The 19,547-nt window shown below is 35.0% G+C and overlaps 1 protein-coding gene across 1 annotated transcript in view; it reads left to right on the top strand.

Moving 5' to 3' along the window:
* The first annotated feature begins 1,225 nt into the window (after positions 1 to 1,225).
* SORCS2 (sortilin related VPS10 domain containing receptor 2) overlaps positions 1,226 to 19,547 on the top strand; it is a 1,789,666-nt gene continuing 1,771,344 nt past the window's right edge. Inside the window, exon 1 of the mRNA XM_053704165.1 lies at positions 1,226 to 1,560. Within this exon, the coding sequence (XP_053560140.1) occupies positions 1,255 to 1,560 (306 nt within the window). The 5' untranslated portion in view covers positions 1,226 to 1,254. The remainder of the gene's footprint in view (positions 1,561 to 19,547) is intronic.

Below are 19,547 nucleotides of genomic sequence, written 5' to 3' on the forward strand. Positions count from 1 at the left end.
TAACTGAGTTAGGCCCCTGTATTCGACAACACCTCTTTGAGACAATACACAAGTTTTTATAAAATAGTTTCAAAATGCTTTAATGTATTTCAAACTCTGCTTATAAAGCAATAGATGCACACTAATAAGGAATGATTCTGACTCCTCCCTTTACCATAAATAAAGGGAATTGTTAGTCACTCATTAATTTGACCTATTATGAAATATTCCCCATTTAAAAACAATTCAGAAAAGTTAACCCAGATTGTTTCTTTCATGATTCAGATAGAACATATCATTTTACACAACTTTATTTCTATTATAACATTTTGTTTGTTTTCTTGTTATTCTTTGTAAAAAAAAGTTCAGGAGTGTGCACGTGTCTGCAGCAATATATGGCAACAGTTTTGCAACAATGCTATACGTGAGAGCTAGAGACGGCTGCACTATTTCCTGTTATCTAGTGCTCCAGAGTCATGTGCACGCTACCTATCTAGATAGCTCTTCAACAAAGAACACACAAATTTGATAATAGAAGTAAATTGGAAACGTTTTTTTAAATTGTTTGCCCTATCTGTATCATGACAGAAAAAAATGTGTTTCACGTTCCTTTAAGAATGCTTTTAAGCTTTATTGTCTTTCTCCAAAGAAAAACAAAACAGTAAAATAGAAATAAATATAATACAAAATTTAAGCTGCTGTTCACAAATACGATCCTATCCAGTTAATGGAAGCTTTTGGGTTCTTATTATTATAGACAAATAAATCAGACGCATAAGATTGTCCCAAAACTAAAAAGAAGAGTAGGCACTGGGATATAGATAGGGGACATTTTGTATCTAAAAAGGAAATTCAGAGTTTTTATCATTGTGAACTTTAGGCCATATTGTATCACATACTGAAATGTCTCGCTGTGTTTAAATATGCACGGGTAGTTTTTAGCCCTGAAGTAAATCACTGCATGTTGGTAAATAAAACAACCCCTCTGAGTAAAGATACAGCAGGCTCTGATAAGGGAAAGGGGATTTGTATTTGATGTTGTATATTATACCTCCGTGATAAGCAAACTAGTGCACCCATTTCCACATGGTGCTTTACAAACTGACCAGCAGATGGCGCCATAATATCTCCTTAATGACAGAAGCTCTAAATTCTCACACTGTTATCCAATGTAAAAAAAAATCCTTGCTTTGTTTGCAATCCCTCCCTCCCAGAGTATCTATCTATCTTGCATACACATCCCTAGCCTGTCACTAGCCACACCAGAAGAAGATCATGGCACTGAGGGGGCCACTTCTTCATCCTTCTATGGGCATCTTGTGCTTTGCCAGCTTGCCCCTGCTGGTGCCACTGGTCCTGGGCACGGGATGGGTAAGCAGGGGCAGGAGTACTCGAGATCTGCTGGAGACGGGGAGCAGAGTTGATATGGATGCAAGACAGGAGGGATATTCTGCTTCTGCTGGTCTGCCTGGGAGAGCTCCATCCAGAGATCAGATCTCGTTGCTCAGCACCTCGTTTGTGCTCAAAGGTGACGCTTCCCACAACCAGGCGATGGTGCATTGGACCGGGGAGAACAGCAGTGTGAGTCCACCAAGATTACTATGTATTGTCATATCTGTAATCCCCTGACTGCTACTGCCCTGTGCATCCCTCTAAGCTGGCTATGCAAGGATGTGTTGGGCTGAGATGCCAGGGTGGCATGACCCCTCAGTTGGGACACTTGCTTGTAGTTGTATGTCTGGGTTTGTGGACAGCCCTTGTGCAACTTGAATTTAATTATGGAATCAACTTTAGAGATGTTTTGCTTATAGTCGTGTTGTTTATGCTTTAATTATTTTACCATGCATGAAAAAAGGTATGTTAAATTACATTTTACACACACAAACATACATCACACACACACACACACACACACACACACAAACACACTCACATCATACACACACACACACAAACACACTCAGATCATACACACATCACACAACCACTCACATCACACACACACAAACACACTCACATCATACACACACTCACATCATACACACACTCACATCATACACACATCACACAAACACACTCACATCATACACACAAACACACTCACATCATACACACATCACACAAACACACATACACAAACACACACACACTCTCATCATACACACATCACACAAACACACTCACATCATACACACATCACACAAACACACTCACATCATACACACAAACACACTCACATCATACACACATCACACAAACACACATATACACACACTCACATCATACACATACACACAAACACACTCACATCATACACACATCACACAAACACACTCACATCATACACACACTCACACTCACATCATACACACATATCATACACACTTATACACACACACCCTTTTACTTGAATTAGCTTGTATAATATAATGATTAAGTTTTGTCAGCAAAATTATACATTTATTTATTTATGTATTCATTGGAAAGTATGTGCAGTTGCTCTGTAGCTGATTGCTGTATTTTACTTAAGTTGACTGTTAGGAAGATATTGCATTTTTCATTATAGGAATGTTTTCTTGATGTACAGTAATCTGCTGTTTTTTATTTTGCTTGAGATAAGCATGTTCCCTCTTTTATGTGATTTCTTTGATCTGCTTCATCTGTATACATCAGCATTGTTAATATTGTTGATCATGATATTCATTTTGACTGCTTGGCTTATTAGCAGTGATTAATACTTTGCGATGTGGGTCCTGTGGCAATTTGTATCCAGTGATCAAGTGTCAAGAACAGCAAAACACTTCATTTTAAGATGGTTTCCACTCCCATTTAATTCAGCCAGTCAGAGTGTGACATACTGTAACCTACTGTAACCATTAAACTTCCAGAGGATGTTAATCTGGGTCTACAGTCTGTCTGGTATAGATGTCTTTCATTCTATTGTTCTTTCAGTCACTTTGCCAACTAATGGAAAAACAGTTTAAAAACATAATAACATAACATAAAAATAACATAACATAAGCAAAAAAGATGGTTTTAAAGGGCTATTCTGATGTCAGAAACATTTTGGCTAAATGGTCTGTGCATAAAGTTAACCAAAACTGTACAACATGTTTGCATTAGAATCATTTTCCCCTTTTAGTAACTTTAATACAGCAAAATGTACTTTCATGTGAATGGCTTATACTTGTCAATCAAACAAGAATCAACCACCTAGTAGCAAATGATCTGGTTGTAGCACATGCTCAGTTAATGCAAAGAAATCACTGTTTGATTGACAGGCATATTACAGAGATGGGGAGATCTTTTGCACAATTGAAGAAAAACAAGACTATTGCTTTACACAAAATGTTTTTTGGATTTTTATTAAATCTCAATCTCAAACTATTCATTGAAAGTTTGTTTTTTTAAACAGTGTTTTGTGTCAGTCAGCCAATAGAAAATGTGCTTGATTTTTTTAGCCCTATTTTGTTTGTATGATTCTGCATCAGAAAACAAGTGTGCATCATGCTACCTTAAAGGGACACTGAAACCAAATTTTTTTCTTTTGTGATTCAGCTAGCGCATGCAATTTTAAGCAACTTTGTAATTTACTCATGTTATCAATTTTTCTTCGTTCTCTTGCTATCTTTATTTGAAAAAGAAGGCATCTAAGCTTTTTTTTGTTTCAGAACTCTGGACAGCACTTTTTTTATTGGTGGATGAATTTATTCACAATCAGCAAGAACAACCCAGGTTGTTCACCAAAAATGGGCCGGCATCTAAACTTACATTCTTGCATTTCAAATAAAGATACCAAGAGAATGAAGAAAATTTGATAATAGGAGTAAATTAGAAAGTTGCTTAAAATTGCATGCTCTATCTGAATCACAAAAGAAAAACATTTGTGTTCAGTGTCCCTTTAAATATTCACCATATGCCAGAATGCTAGCACATTTATTATAAACTAAAATATTTCATCCTGTGTTGCTATCATGTGCAGATCTCCTTTAGAATGGTTAAGAAGCATTCAGCCTGTATTTAATCCCTTAAGAGCACCAGAGGGTCTCTTCAAATCACTGTTGTCTCTAAGGCACTTAATTTCCCACACAATCTATAAATGAATGTTATGCCTACCACATACTATTTCCATAATCAGGGTCACTCCATGTATTTCTGAAGCAACACCTTCATTCTGAATACTGTTTGATTGGATCCTGGAATTTTTGGTTCACTGTGATTTTTCTGCCGGATTTCAGAATCTAAAGGATGTTTTCTTGTAAATGAAGTCAAATGATCTGTTTCACTAGAGTTATTTTTTTCTGCTTCACTGATTTGTTAATTCAGGAGCTCTATTATGGTGGTTATAGTGTAACTATAATAACTTATACTAGTAAATCATTTTTTATTGTTATATATTTTGTCTCTTGCATAGACATGGGCCTCACTGAAGGAGTCATTTGTGAGTTCAGACACAAAGATGAAGGTTCTAAATGTGAAATTGTCAAACAGCATTATACAGATAACTGCACAGTTGCTAAATTAGTGTTTCAGTCCATTAACATCTTGCAGGAGACATGCTTTCACTGGCCTGCAGTATTCCTCTAGAATAAAGTGACCATTAATTAAGTTGACCCATGGCTAATGATTGAATGAGTCATCAAAGTTGTTCTTATCGTCTCAAAAAGGGGTTATAATTTATTTTTCTAATTTTAACAGATTGATTTTTTTCACACTGTGTTTCTACAGTTTAAACCTTATTATAAATTGTAGTTGTTATTTCTAAACAAATACAAAATATGGCTAGGACATATTATACAATTAATAAACTGAAGTGGTAACAAGTTATTATCAAGGTATTTAAAGTACATTAAACCTCTCTTGCTTTTGTAAAAAATATAATTCTGCTTTGTCCCCCAAGCAAAATCTGTAACTTTTTTTCTTCTGTAACTTTTTTTCTTAAAGCCGATGCTTGATTTGCAGCAGGGTTAGATAATTAGATTTTTGGCTTCCATAGGGAGTGCGGGACAAAGCACAATTTCTACATAAATGAAAGAGGCATTTAAAGGGACTTATAATACACATTTTTATTTTATGATTCAGATAAAACATGCAATTTTAAATGACTTTCCAATTTACTTTTATTATCTAATTTGCTTTGCTCCCTTGCTATCCTTTGTTGAAAACAATACCCAGGTATGCCCATGAGCAGCAAAGCACTACTGGGAGCTAGCTGCTGATTGGTAACTGCACATGTATTCCTCTTGTCATGGTTTACCTGAGTTGTTCAGCTAGCTCCCAGTAGTGCATTACTGCTCTTTCAACTAAGGATACCACATGAACAAAGCAAATTTAAAGGGATAGTCTACACCAGAATTTAAAAAGGTAGATAATCCCTTTATTACCCATTACCCAGTTTTGCATAACCAACATTTATATTAATATACGTTTTACTTCTGTAATTACCTTGTATCTAAGCCTCTGCAGACTGCCCCCTTATATCAGTTCTTTTGACAGACTTACATTTTAGCCAATCAGTGCTGACTCCTAGGTAACTCTACGGGCATGAGCACAATGTTATCTAATATGGCACACATGAACTAATGCCCCCTAGTTGTGAAAAAAATGTCAAAATGGATTCAGATAAGAGGCTACCTTCAAAGGCTAAGAAATTAGCATATGAACCTCCTAGGTTTAGCTTTCAACTTAGAATACCAAAAGAACAAAGCAACATTGATGATAAAAGTAAATTGAAAAGTTGTTTAAAATTACATGCCCTACCTGAATCATGAAAGTTTATTTTTGACTAGACTGTCCCTTTAATAATATAGGTAAATTGTGAAGTTGTTTAAAATTGTGTGATCAATTTGAATCATGACAGAAACATTTTAAGTTTCATGTCCCTTTTATGTCCTTTTAAATTTAAAACATATCTGCCATAAAAGCTCAGAAGAATCTGATTTTTTTCCCCCTTTCAAACATAACCAATTTACTGCTAGGAAAATACCTTCCCTGGTGTTTTAAAGTGTTAAAGGCACTCATGCTTAGACATTTGCACTGCACCCCAAATGCTGCTTTTATAACTTACTCCCATTTTGCTCTATGTTGCCCACTTTGTGACCACAAAAAAGTCCAGAACCAATACAGGAGTAATTGACAGAAGATTATATTTGTACCAAGTAAACGTTCCCTCAGTTAGTGATGAATTTTGAACTTAAAGGGACGTGAAACCCAACATTTTTCTTTCATTATTCAGATAGTGCTTGCAATATTAAACAACTTTCTAATTTACATCTATTATAACATTTTATTCATTCCCTTGGCATCTTTTGTTGAAAAGCATGGATGTAAGCTCAGGAGCGTGCACGTGTCTTGAGCACCATATGGCAGCAGTTTTGCAACAGCATAACCATATGTAAAAACACTAGATGGCAGCACTATTTCCTGCCACGTAGTACTCCAGACACCTATCTCTGTATCTCTTCAACAAAGAATAACATGGGAAAGAATCAAAGCTGATTATACAAGTAAATTGGAAACTTTTAAAAAATTTGTATGCTCTGTCTGAATTGCAAAATATTTTTTTTTTAGGTTTCATATCCCTTTAAAACATGGAATCAGTTTTCCTATTTGCCAGCTTTTATGCATGAAAATATATTGTTTTACATTTTACTTAAAAGGAGTTTGCACTTTAAAATGTTTTATTATCCTTATGACAGAACTGTTTTTAAACATGTTGATCTTTTTCTTTGCCTTAGTAAAAGCTGTTTAATTTGCCATTGAAACTAATACAGCTGTACCAATTGTGTACGTCCTTTAAATGCTCATTGGCTGATAGGCACTTCCTGTCAGTGCAGGAAATAGCAGATGCTCGAGGAATGCAACTAATATGACTGGATATAGAAAACATTTATGCTGCTTGTACGTCACATTTTTATGGGGACAAATCTTATAAAACAAATTAGGCTTTTTTTATATAGATGGTACAAAATGTTTGCACATCCCCTTAAAGGGACATTCCAGTCAAAATTTTAATGCACCTAGAGGAATTACATCTTTTACAATATACATGTATTGGCAAATACGCTTCTAGTTAAAGTCATTACTGTTTTATTGTTAGCATTTGTCTCTGAATGTGCATGTGAAGCATAGTTAGATATTCTCAGTGCACCAACATTTTAAATACTGCAGCTGCTCACAGTGCCAGTGGGGCTTGTATCATGTCAGCAATGAATAAACTGGATCATTACCAGATGGTATTAGGCTCTCTGAGCAAGTGCTATGTTTAAAATGCTGGTGCACGGCGCATACTTAAATACACTTATGTAACAGCTATAACTTTTATTAGAAGTATTTTTTCTAATACATTTATATTACAAAAATGCTTCTATTCAAAATTGAAATACATCAATGTGGATTCCAATTTTGGCTGGAATGTCCCTTTAATCTTCCTAGTGATTTTTATATCTATTTAAAAGTATAGTATGAAACAACACAAACTTATTAAGCACCAACAGTGTATTATAGCCACAGCTATATCATTTTCCTAAAAGAAATGCAATACGCAGACCAGTATGGTGTTTGGTATAGTGTTTAAGATTTCATGTATCTGACAAACTCATTAATAGGGAAAAACTTCATACATTAATTATTGTTGCTTTATAAATGGCCATAAATAAGGTTGATCAATAGTCGTTGATCTAATAAGCCAATGCTATGGTCTTGACAAGAACAGCTTTCACAAACTATTCATTGTGGGCATACATTGTATAATTCTAGTGACCCATTTATAACTGTTGCTAATTGGCTTTAGCAAAGAAGGAAACCTAGGTTACAACATGGTGGTGTTCCCAACTGATTTAAAATAAAAAAAATTCTGCATTATAATTTTTGGCTAATCTTTGCTTTAAATACATTAATATATTTAGCATTTATTTAGTGTTTAATGTCCCTTTAAATTATTTTTGGTGGAGTAGTCTGGAAATTAAAAACTGAACCCTGTAGCATAAGCTTTGATACTGATTTGGTTTTACCTTTAATTAGGAGGATTTGGAATACATTTTAATGTCTTTCATTGTCTGTTCTTAAAGAGAAGCTAGCACGCTACAATGGAAAATGTCACTGACAATAATGTTTATGTTTTTCATGTTGTCAGAGCAGATTTTATTCCCCATAAGCATATCCATACATTAATTAGCACTATCATTTACAATATAATATTATTACACAGCAAATACAGTATGTTTGCTGGCTAATATATTAAATACAAGAAGAATAAAGTTTCCTGGAGACATTTTTTTAGTGTGTCAGTTTTCGCTTTGTGTTGCAGTCTGACTGATTGGTTTTAACCACAGGAAAATTTGCACTAACAAATGAAGTCAGCTGTATGCTGCTTAAAAGGACATTTAACTGGTCTTGCTTTTGTATCAAAATTGCAGCTTATCCCACGCTCCCTAGACAGGCCAAAAAGCTAATTCTGTAATCAAATAACTGATTTAGGTTACAGATATATATTGGGTTTTTTTTGTCCTCTATAGGGAGAGTGAGACCAAGCACATTAATATTTTGTTTATCATTTTTCCTTTAATTTTTGGTTTCACTTTTTTTTTATAGGTGTTGCTGTGCCACTATCCTTTGTGAGAGTTGTCTTTATCAGCCATAGATCAATCCATCACTTTATAGGGGTGGGCTGTAATTTAACCTTATGTGAACAGCTGCATCACAGAGGTTTAGGAGTTTAATGTTCTTAAACTTAAAATCTGGGGGGTTAACTTACTATATAGAGCAGGTACTGCACAGCTCAACAAGGGTGCTAAACGCACAGCACCCTCATAGACCTGTTACTGTTTTAATGCCCCATTTACTTTTGATCAGCTTTACATTTGTTGGAACTTAGATATATCTATAGACAACTTTAGTTACGAAATATTATAGATCTGGTTTTACTATTACATAGATCAGCTAATTTAAAGGGATAGTGGAAAATTACTTAAAATAGGGATTTTGATGTCTTTTCTGTTGAAGGTACAAATATTAAAGTGAATGTCAAGTTTGATGAATCAGTGCCCGGTTTTTAAAAACCCTATTAAAAACAGGGGCACTTTCATTCATCAATTTTACATTTCACTCGTTTTGTTAAAATACTTACCTTTTATTCTTGAAAGCAGCTCCAGCGCTTCCCCCGCCTGTCGCAAGCCTCTTCATATGTCAAAAATTACAAATCCGGCTTCCTCCAATCACGACGTTGCCTCAGGTAATGATAATGATTCCCCTTGGGGTAAGCCGTGATTGGAGGATGTCGTAAAAACCGGGCACTGATTCATCAAACTTGATATTCACTTTAAATATTGGTGGGGTTCGACAGAAAGTTGTTGTTGAGCTTAAACGGGACTAATTTAAAGGGATCTCTTTGTATACTTTGTTGCAGCAGGTGAGTAGGCTCAGAAGTGTGCACGTGTCTAGAGCAATACATGCACGTGTCTAGAGCAGCATATTTTAAAGAATACTTATTAACAATGTCATACATATGCAAGGGCACTGGATGGCAGCAGTGTTTCCTGTAATGTAGGGCTTCAGACATGTCATTGTGTCTACCTAGGTATGCTCTAACAAAGAAGACCATGAGAGCAAATCAAATTTGATAATAAAAGTAAACAGGAAAGTTTTTGTTTTTTTAAATTGCTGGCTCTGTCTAAATTATGAAATAAAAATGTTGGGTTTCATGTCCCTTTAAAGTTTATTGATTGAGAGAGAGAGCACAATCTAAATGTGTTTTTCCCTCCAAATAATACCTGTTTCACTTGGAATCATGTCAGAATCTAGATCTTTTCTATCAGAGCATATCTAAGTAGACTCAGGTGCATGCATGTGTCTTGAATAGTATAGCTGCAATGTTGAAAACAATGTATATAACAGTGTTATATAGTGCTCATGAAACATGCCCGCTCCTTAGCGTATTCTGTTGTGACAGAAATGATACCGTTTGCCTGCAAACATACAATGGAAAGTCAATTTTAGCACCCTGTTAGGTGCATGATTAAAGGGATAGGAAAGTTAAATTGAACTTGCATGATTCAGATAGAGCATGTCATTTTAAGACACTTTTAGATTCACTTTTATATTCAAATGTGCTTCGTTCTCTTGATATCCCTTGTCGAAAAAGAATATGCACATATCCTATGCTAGTGAGAGCTTGCCGCTGATTGGTGCCTGCACACATTTGTCTCTTGTGATTGGCTAACTAGATGAGTTCAGTTTCCTGCCAGTAGTGCAATTCTGTTTCTTCAGCAAAGGCTAACAAGAGAATGAAGCAAATTTGATAACAGTAGTACATTAGAAAGCTGTTTAAAGTTGTATGTTCTAACCAGATCATAAAAGAACATTTTTGGGCTTCCTGCCCCTTTAACCTTAGATGATGGCTGTCTGTTTTGTCCACATAGGCAGGGGGGGATCAGTCAGTTAGATTCTGTACCATAGGATAACAATTCTCTAAGAAACTAGCAGGAAATTCATGCTGCAAGCAGCAGTATGTTGGCTGTACTGGTAGACAGGCGTAGAAAAGCATACGAGAATGGGAAATAGCTTTTAAATGACATTAAAGGGATATGAAACCCCAAAAAGTTCTTTAGTGGTTTAGACAGAGATTACAATTTTAAAAAGTTTCCAATTTACTTCTATTATCAAATTTGCTTTGTTCCCATGATATTCTGTGTTGTAGAGATACCTAGGTAGGCATCTGGAGCACTAAATGGCAGGGATATAGTGCTGCCATCTAGTGCTCTTGCAAATGGATAACATTCTGCCATATAGTGCTCCAGAAATGGGTCGGCTCCTAAGCTTTACACCCCTGCTTTTCAACAAAAGATAGCAAGAGAATGAAGACAAATTGATAATAGTAGAACATTAAAAAGTTATTTAAAATCTTATGCTCTATCTCAATCATGCATTAAAAAAATGTTGTGTTTCATATCCCTTTAATACATTTGAAGGGCCATTAAACATCTTGTGGGACAAGTGCAATCTTTACACAAAGCAAGAAGTGTTTCATGTACTTTGAGGTTAAAACTCGCAGGAAGTGCATGTTGCATACTACAGTATTCATTATCATTGGTTTATAGGGGCACGTACAATAAGTACAATGAGATTTGGCAAAAAAAATCCCTTTAAGATTAAAAGAGCAAAATATTAGTTTGTCTAATCCTAGTTATATTCTCATCTATATTTTATATCTCACATAGACGTCTAAAGCCTCCCACCACCTTTGGTGAATAGCGTCATTTGACATTTCTTCATGTACATCTTGGTAATAGAGGCTCACCAGACATCTGATGTTACTTGATTAATGAGATGGAACAGTTTTTGCCATTAGTAATGACATTGCATAAGGACTCTGTATATTACATTCAAGATGGTTTCTTGATCAACATCATTGTTAATCCTGACTCTGACATCTCATTTATCGTTGTCAATGCTCTGTCAGTAATCGCTTGTTGCTGTAGTTATATTTAATTTTCTTTAAAGGGACATTCAAGTCATTTGAGTTATAAATGTAATTAACCAATGCAATACATATACAAAATAAATGTTTAACATTTATTTTGCTTGCACAATTTATCAGGTTTTGCAAATCATGAACTATTCAGGGATTTTCCCCTGATCATCCTGCTGTAGTATGGTGCAAAGCCAGATGCATTTCCTCACTTTTAAAGGGACGGTAAACACTTTGAGATTGTAATATTAAAGTGCTTAAAGGGACACTGAACCCAATTTTTTTTTCTTTCATGATTCAGATAGAGCATGCAATTTTAAGGAACTTTCTAATTTACTCCTATTATCACATCTTCTTATTTCTCTTGCTATCTTTATTTGAAAAAGAAGGCATCTAAGCTAAGCAGCCAGCAAATTTTCAGTCCATAACCATTGACAGCACTTGTTTATTGGTGCTGTCCAATCAGCAAGGACAACCCAGCTTGTTCACCAAAAATGGGCCGGCATCTAAACTTTCATTCTTGCTTTTCAAATAAACATACCAAGAGAATGGAGAAAAATTGATAATAGGAGTAATCTAGAAAGTTGCGTAAAATGTCATGCTCTATCTGAATCACGAAAGAAAAAATTTGTTTTCAGTGTCCCTTTAATGATGCATATTAAAACAAGTTTGCAATGCACTTAATTATTTTGCAGTCTTTTCCTGTAATTTAATTATGAAAATGTTGGATGTTTCAGTTCTGAACACTGAAAAAGCACATTCCAGGCTTCACAAGCCTTACTATGCCACATAAATGCCCTTGAGGAGTTTGTTAACACAATGACAGCGGCAAGCCTTGTCATCTGTAGGTTCAAGTCCTGATTGGCTCCCACAAACAAGGAAAGTGGTGGTGGAGTCTGACCTATAAAGGTGTTAATCTGTTCTAATAATGTTTAGAGTCTGCTGATATGCAAAATAAAAGTTGGATTTGTATTTCACAGCTGCTAGGTCTAGAAAGGATCCAGCTGCACCAAGCTAAATTGTATGTTTTGTGGCTGCCTGGGGTAGTGGGCGCACCCATTGGTGGATTGGGAACTCTAAACCAGATGCCAGGGCCTAATTTTAAGGAGCTAGTGGCTTTCTGGCACTTGTGTTTGTCGAGCCCTGAATTACAAGATGTTCACTGTCTGTTTAAGATAGCTGGATACACACCAGCGTGTCTAGAGCGCAATGGAACAAGCACCATTTAACAGATGTATTTTATAGTAAAAGTAGGCAGAATAAATGAGGAATAAATAATGAATGTATATTGCAAAGTTGTTTATTACCTTAATGTTTTATACATTTAATGACCTTCAAGCATGTATTTTTATTTAAATAGTTAAATACTGATAGTGAGATTTATATGGCTTTACTCTGCACGAAGATTGTACAGAGAGGCCAGTATGAGAATATTTTCCAAAATGGTATCTTATCCAATTAGTTATATGGAAGGCAAAAATATTCTATCATCTGTACTGAAGAACAACATTTAAACAATCTAGCACATTCTCTTGGTATAAAACATGTTAACTAAAATGTAGTTGAATTAACATTTAAATTGAAAGAGGTAGAAAATGCATACTGCAGTATTCCCATGTAATGACTTTTGGGGACAGTGCCTTCAGGTGTTCTGGTGACATAAATTAATAAGTAGATTTCCTATAGCAAAATAATGTAGCCCCCCCTCTAAAAACCCAACTGTTTCACACTGAAATAAAGAACAACTCTGCACCCTGTATCTCTTCTGGGTTTAACATAAATATATATTGGCCAGATCAGTGTCTAGTGACTAATCAAGTTATGTTATTTTAGTTTTTTTAATTAATAGCAATGATGGAAACCCTAGAAAATTTGATAATCTTTGAGTGGAATCCCTATAGCAAGATAGTAAAGTTTTACTTTAAAGAATAACTGTTTGTTTTCATGGCAAAAAAACATTGATTAAAATAGCAAAATACATTTCTCATGGTTGCTAATGTGTCTACTGTTATCTGGTTTCTGTTTTTTGTAATCCATGCTAGGAACTAAAAGGTAATTCTTCGCCCCATTGATTGTATAAGATATTGTTTTTCAATATTATATCTCAATATTTTACTCTTATTGTTATATTAGCAATTTACTCTTTCTATAATGTGGTTCTCTGGCCTTCCATGGTCCATAATTGACAGATTATTCAATAAAAGCCCACATTATTCTATTACTAATACTGACATTTTCATGATACCCATCGATCATGAATTGCTTTTCAGGGCGTGAGCGGTTAATGACTTATGAATTTAAGGCACAATGACTCCCTAGCAGACGTTATAATAACACATTTATCATAGATAAACTCGTTTGGTACCTTACAGTTAGTTATTTCTTTTTACTAGTCACTTACAATGTTGTTACTGAATATTAGTCATTTGTCAAACATTTACAGAATTGAATAGGACCTGTTAATATTTTGGCAATTGTATCTTTTTCTTATGTTTTGAATAATTAATTCTGAAATTAAAAAAATAAATAAAGCTATGTATTACACCTTCAGCTGTAAAAAGAATAGCAAATGTGCAGCTTCTGTAGAATAAATAAAAAATAATCAAGGCAAAAAATTGACAAAATCACAAAGATGAAAGTCCTAGCCTGAAAACCCCCCCAAACAAATAAACAATGTTACCTTCAAATAAATAGCATAATATCCAATGATTATGTCTATTTCTATAACCATTTTATTAAAGTGAAGGTAAACTTTGATGAATGAAAGCCGTTTTTTAAAATTACTATTAAAAACAGACAGGCACTCAAAGTGATTGGTTATATTGAATTTATTGAAATGGTAAAAACATGAGTTAAAAATGCACTACAATGTGCAATCCATGCTACATGTTTCTCAGCTTTCTGGCCATTTTATCAGGCTACTTGTACTAGTATATGGGTCAAAAATAAAGCCCTCACTAGGTGAAGGAAGGAGGATGAGGAAGGAGTTTGGCGGCCATTTCAAAATGGTCAAATAAGATTGGCATTTAAAAGAATATGCAGTTTGTGATGCTGTCTATGGCAACAAATGCAAAAGGATTGCAGAGAAGCAAATTACCCGATCAAGTAAACATTAATATAATGTAGACTTTAAGAGGTGTGAATGGGCTATTGTATGTGTCCATTTGGGGAGACCTCCCAGTTTCAATTTCGAAAACAGGCAATTAACACTCAAACTAGTTTTTGTGAGCTTTTTGGTTGAAAATGTGTTCACAGGCTGGGTTTTAACTGCCAATATGATGTTTCATTGTGATCACTCAAGAAATTTGGCTTCAAATTCAGCCTATATGAAAATGTTATTTTCAGGAGCTGATAGCCTATAGATTGTGATTAACCTCATGGTGTGCATTCATTTAAAGGGACAGTGAACACTAAACACATTTTATAAACACCATCTTGAGGTTATTCCCCTAGTATAGCTCTAGTAATGGGTGCTGTCATATTGAAATCTTGCTTTCACTGCTTTTTAGTACTGAAATGTTTGCACACGTGCAGCAACTCTCCTTCAGATAACTGCAGTGAAACCTAAGCATAAAATGCATTGAGAGAGAGAGAGAGAGAGAAGAGAGATATACCAGGGTGCTTAGTCAAATCCAGTGAGTGCTGTCTTTACATGAAGACTATATATATATATATATATATATATATAATCTCCACATGGGGGATTGGACCACAGTTCAGTAAAAAACTCTTTATCATAGACATACAGGCAGTAAAGGAGTTAAATTACCATGTATATATCTTCACTGCTTTCACTTTAAATTGCCAGTCTGCTACCAACTCCAGATATAGCCTATCCCGTTCAAATCAGTGAGAATAAACTCTTCACAATATACTGAACAAGGACCAACAGGCTGCACCCTATTAAAATGCCGGACTAAGAGCGTGGTCTGTGTGTTGTCAAAGTGTCTACAGTTCAATTTTTAATCAAGAAGCCATGATAATGTGTTAAAGCTAAAAATAGTCTCCATTCCAATCAGTTAGAAGCACTGCTGATTAAATTAGTTAAACAGCATTTTATGTTAAAAATTAGGAACATCTGTTTTTCTACACTTTTCTACTGCTCAACTGCTAAAAACTTAGAAACATTTATTTTTCCTGGTTTCACATACACATTCTCAAAAGACCAATTTTATTGACCAGCAGTTTTATAAAGCTTTATTACGCAAATCTAGTTCTTTGTTGAAAGAGAATTGTTGATTTGTGATTTACTGTTGGTATAATGCTTCCAATTAAAACTGCAGCCTATACAGTGTTTTTTTTTTCTTCAAAGCTGCTTTTAAAGGCACAATTTCATATGTGATTCATATAGGGCATGCAATTTTAAACAACTTTTCAATTTACGTTTATCATCAAATTTACTTTCTTCTCCTGGTAACAGAATTTCTGCAGTGCACAGTGTCTTGCAACCTTCTCTTATAGCCAAAGGGTTAACATGCCTCACAATGTTTGCTGGATAGTATTATGGGACTGTTGCAGCTAGACCACTGGTTTTCAGGCCACATTTTGTGGATATCTGAACTGGAGCAAAGGTGAAACAGCTGATTAGTAAATACGGTTATTTTATCTGCTCTCATGCAAACTTATCCAGAAAACCTGGACTGTTGGGGAGGCATGAGGACAGGTTTAAAAAGCAGTGAGCTAGAACGATGGGTGTGGTCACCGTAACCCATTGTCAGAATCAGGGTTAGGGCCAGACTGGTTATTGGACGGGGTTGGATATAAAATAGGGTTGGTTGGGTGTAGCTGGAGAATCCCTACTTTTGTGGACATTTACAGAGTAAAGGACAGTGGCAGATGAGAGAACATGTGGGAAGGATAAGAGCTCTGGGTTAAAGCGACAGTCTACACCAAAATTGTTATTGTTTAAAAAAAGATAGATAATCCCTTTAATACCCATTCCCCACTTTTATCTGTGTGAGTACCTTGTATCTAAGCCTCTACAGACTGCCCCCCTTATCTCAGGGCTATTTACAGACTTGCATTTTAGCCAATCAGTGCTGACTCATAAATAGCACTGAGCCTTCAAGGGCTTAGAAATTAGCATACAAGTCTACCTAGGTTTAGCTTTAGACAAAGAATACCAAGAGAACAAAGCACATTTATTTGATGATAAAAGTAAATTGGAAATTCAAATTCCATGCCATATCTGAATCATGAAAGTTTAATTTTAATTAGACTGTCCCTTTAATAGTAAACAGAGTTGTCTCCATTAAAAGAAGGAACTATTCAAGTAAATGTACAGCTGAGAAACCACAGCACAGTAATGTGCCTCAACTGCTCCGATACTGATGCTCTCTCACAGTTGACATTAATAACAGTGACCTACTCCTCTAATCTAATTTGTTTTGTGGGATCCTAACTTGCACATTTTTTTAACTCAAATATTTATCAAATTTCAGCATTTAAAAAGAGTTTGTGTAAAGCATTAAAATGTTTTAGTCATTTAATGTCTTTTCATACTTTCAAAATGATCCTGTTGATCAATGGGTCATTAGGAAGCTGGCATAACACTCTCTGTTGTACTTATGTGTTCATGGTTGAAAAATCTGCTTAATGGGATTCTGTTGTGATAAAAAATGTAATCCAAACAGAACTAGACACAAACACAACTCTCATACGTTTTATTTTGTTTCAAATGATTTACTGGTCAAGAAAATGGTAAAACAAACATTGTAGATAACATTGTAGATAAAAATATGTATATAACTAGTCTATAGTTACATTTTAAACTAGATTATTCCCCTTCAGGGCTACCAATTAGAGATAGCTGTGTGCAAAATAATCAACCATGTGTACAAATTTAGTAGTACATGAAATATATGTGATACATAAATAAAGCATGAATAAATCAAGTGAAATACGTAATATTGTTGTGATAGCCTGAGATAGATGCTAATGTTTTTTTGACATTTATGAATGCTTAGATTTACACAGCATGGAGGAGGAGCTTTATAACTGTTAACCAATGGGAGTAGTTTGTGTTGTGCACTCAAGCCTATCAGAGGCTGTGTATTTAACAGCCAGGTCGGACAACATCGCATTAGTGTATTGGGGCTAGCCAGCCCGGGCTGGTGGTGTCACTTATATATCTCTCTTTTATAAGAGAGAGCTGTGTATGAGTCAAGATCCTAGCCAATTCCCCCAAATGAAAGCTTGACGTGATTGGAGATATGACAATGAATCTGATGGGTGTGTGTAGCCCTCTTGAACCAATCAGAGGCATTGTGTTTGTAGCCATGCTGGCTTACATCAATATTTACATACCGGCCGGGATCATCACAGTGGAAAGAATATCCCCCCTTTTACACTAGTCACAATATTACGTATTTCACTTGTTTTATTCATGCTTTATTCATGTATCACATATATTTAATGTACTACTAATTTTCTACACATGGTTGATTAGTTTGCACACGGCTATCTATGATTGGGAGCCCTGAAGGGGAGGGTCACTCAGGCCTATAAATGCTATATACCTTGCTATAGCACCCTGGCAGTTGTAGGACGGTGGTAAGAGTGCATACACTATATCCGTTTGATTACGTATATAAATATATATATATGTATATACATATATACATATATATATATATATATATATATACACATATATACATATATATATATATATGTGTGTGCATATATATATATATATATATATATATACACACACACATACATAGAAACATAGAATTTGACAGTAGATAAGAACCAAAAAAATACATATATACACATTTAAATACATAAATATATATATATAATATATATATATATATATATATATATATATATATATATATATATATATATATATACACACAGGTGGCCCTCGTTTTACAACAGTTCAATTTACACCGTTTCAGAATAACAACCTTTTTTTCGAGTCATGTGACTGCTATTGAAAAGCATTGAGAAGCAGTGCATTTATTAAAATAGCCAGTAGGTGGAGCTGTCCGCTTGTGTTGCAGCCAAGCAAGCTGAAATTAATAAGTTTAACCAGACCTGAGCTATCGAGCAGATTTCAAAGGAACAAGATCTTCCTGTCTATAACTCAGTCCAGATTGGAATGCATAGAAAGAACTGTTTGCAGAAAAATGCAAGTGAAGTCTGTGTTGTTTGATTATTTTATTAGGTTTATAATGCTGTTTAGCAAATGTTTTTGTTCATTTAACTTAGTTTAATTATATATTCTGTGTTGTGTGATTATTTTATTAGGTTTATAATGCTGTCTAGCTTTTAAAGTCTTCATTTCAAAGCTTTAAAAATAATGTATTAGGTGTTACTTATGACAATTTTGAGAGGGGCCTGGAACCTATCTCCCTCACTTCCCATTGACTTACATTATAAACTGGGTTTCAATTTACAACGGTTTCGATTTACAACCATTCCTTCTGGAACCTAACCCTGGCATAAACTGAGGGCTACCTGTATATATAAACACATTCATAGACACATTGAATTTGACGGTAGATAAGAACCAAAAAGGCCCATCAAGTCTACCCATATTAGACTTGATGGGCCTTTTTGGTTCCTATCTACCGTCAAATTCAATGTTTCTATGAATGTGTTTATACATATATATTATATACATATATATATATATAAATTTATGTATTTAAATGTGTATATATGTATTTACAGACATGTATACACATATAAACACATAAATACATATGTATACATATATAGACATATATATATAAGTGCATTGGAGCCCTTTGCATTTAAGTAGATAAAACATGTAAGGGGCGAAACTACAGGGGGTGCAGAGGTCGCAGGTGCGACTGGGCCCCTGAGGGTGGGGGCCCAGCTAAAAAAATAAATAAATAAAAAACGTTAACCTACCACTGCCTGCACTGATATCATGTGAGTGTGACATGGCTACAGGGGTTAGTGTTTCTGTTTTACCCATTGGTGTTTATGTGTGTATGTATGGTGTGTGTGTGTGTATGTATGTGACTGTGTGTGTGTATTTATGCATGTATGTATGTTTGTGGAACCAGCAAATTACAGACCTTGTTACTACAGCATGGGGGGGGGGGCAGGGGGTAAACAGTGT

Source organism: Bombina bombina, chromosome 2, assembly GCF_027579735.1.
Source record: "Bombina bombina isolate aBomBom1 chromosome 2, aBomBom1.pri, whole genome shotgun sequence".
Classification (NCBI taxonomy): Eukaryota; Metazoa; Chordata; class Amphibia; order Anura; family Bombinatoridae; genus Bombina; species Bombina bombina.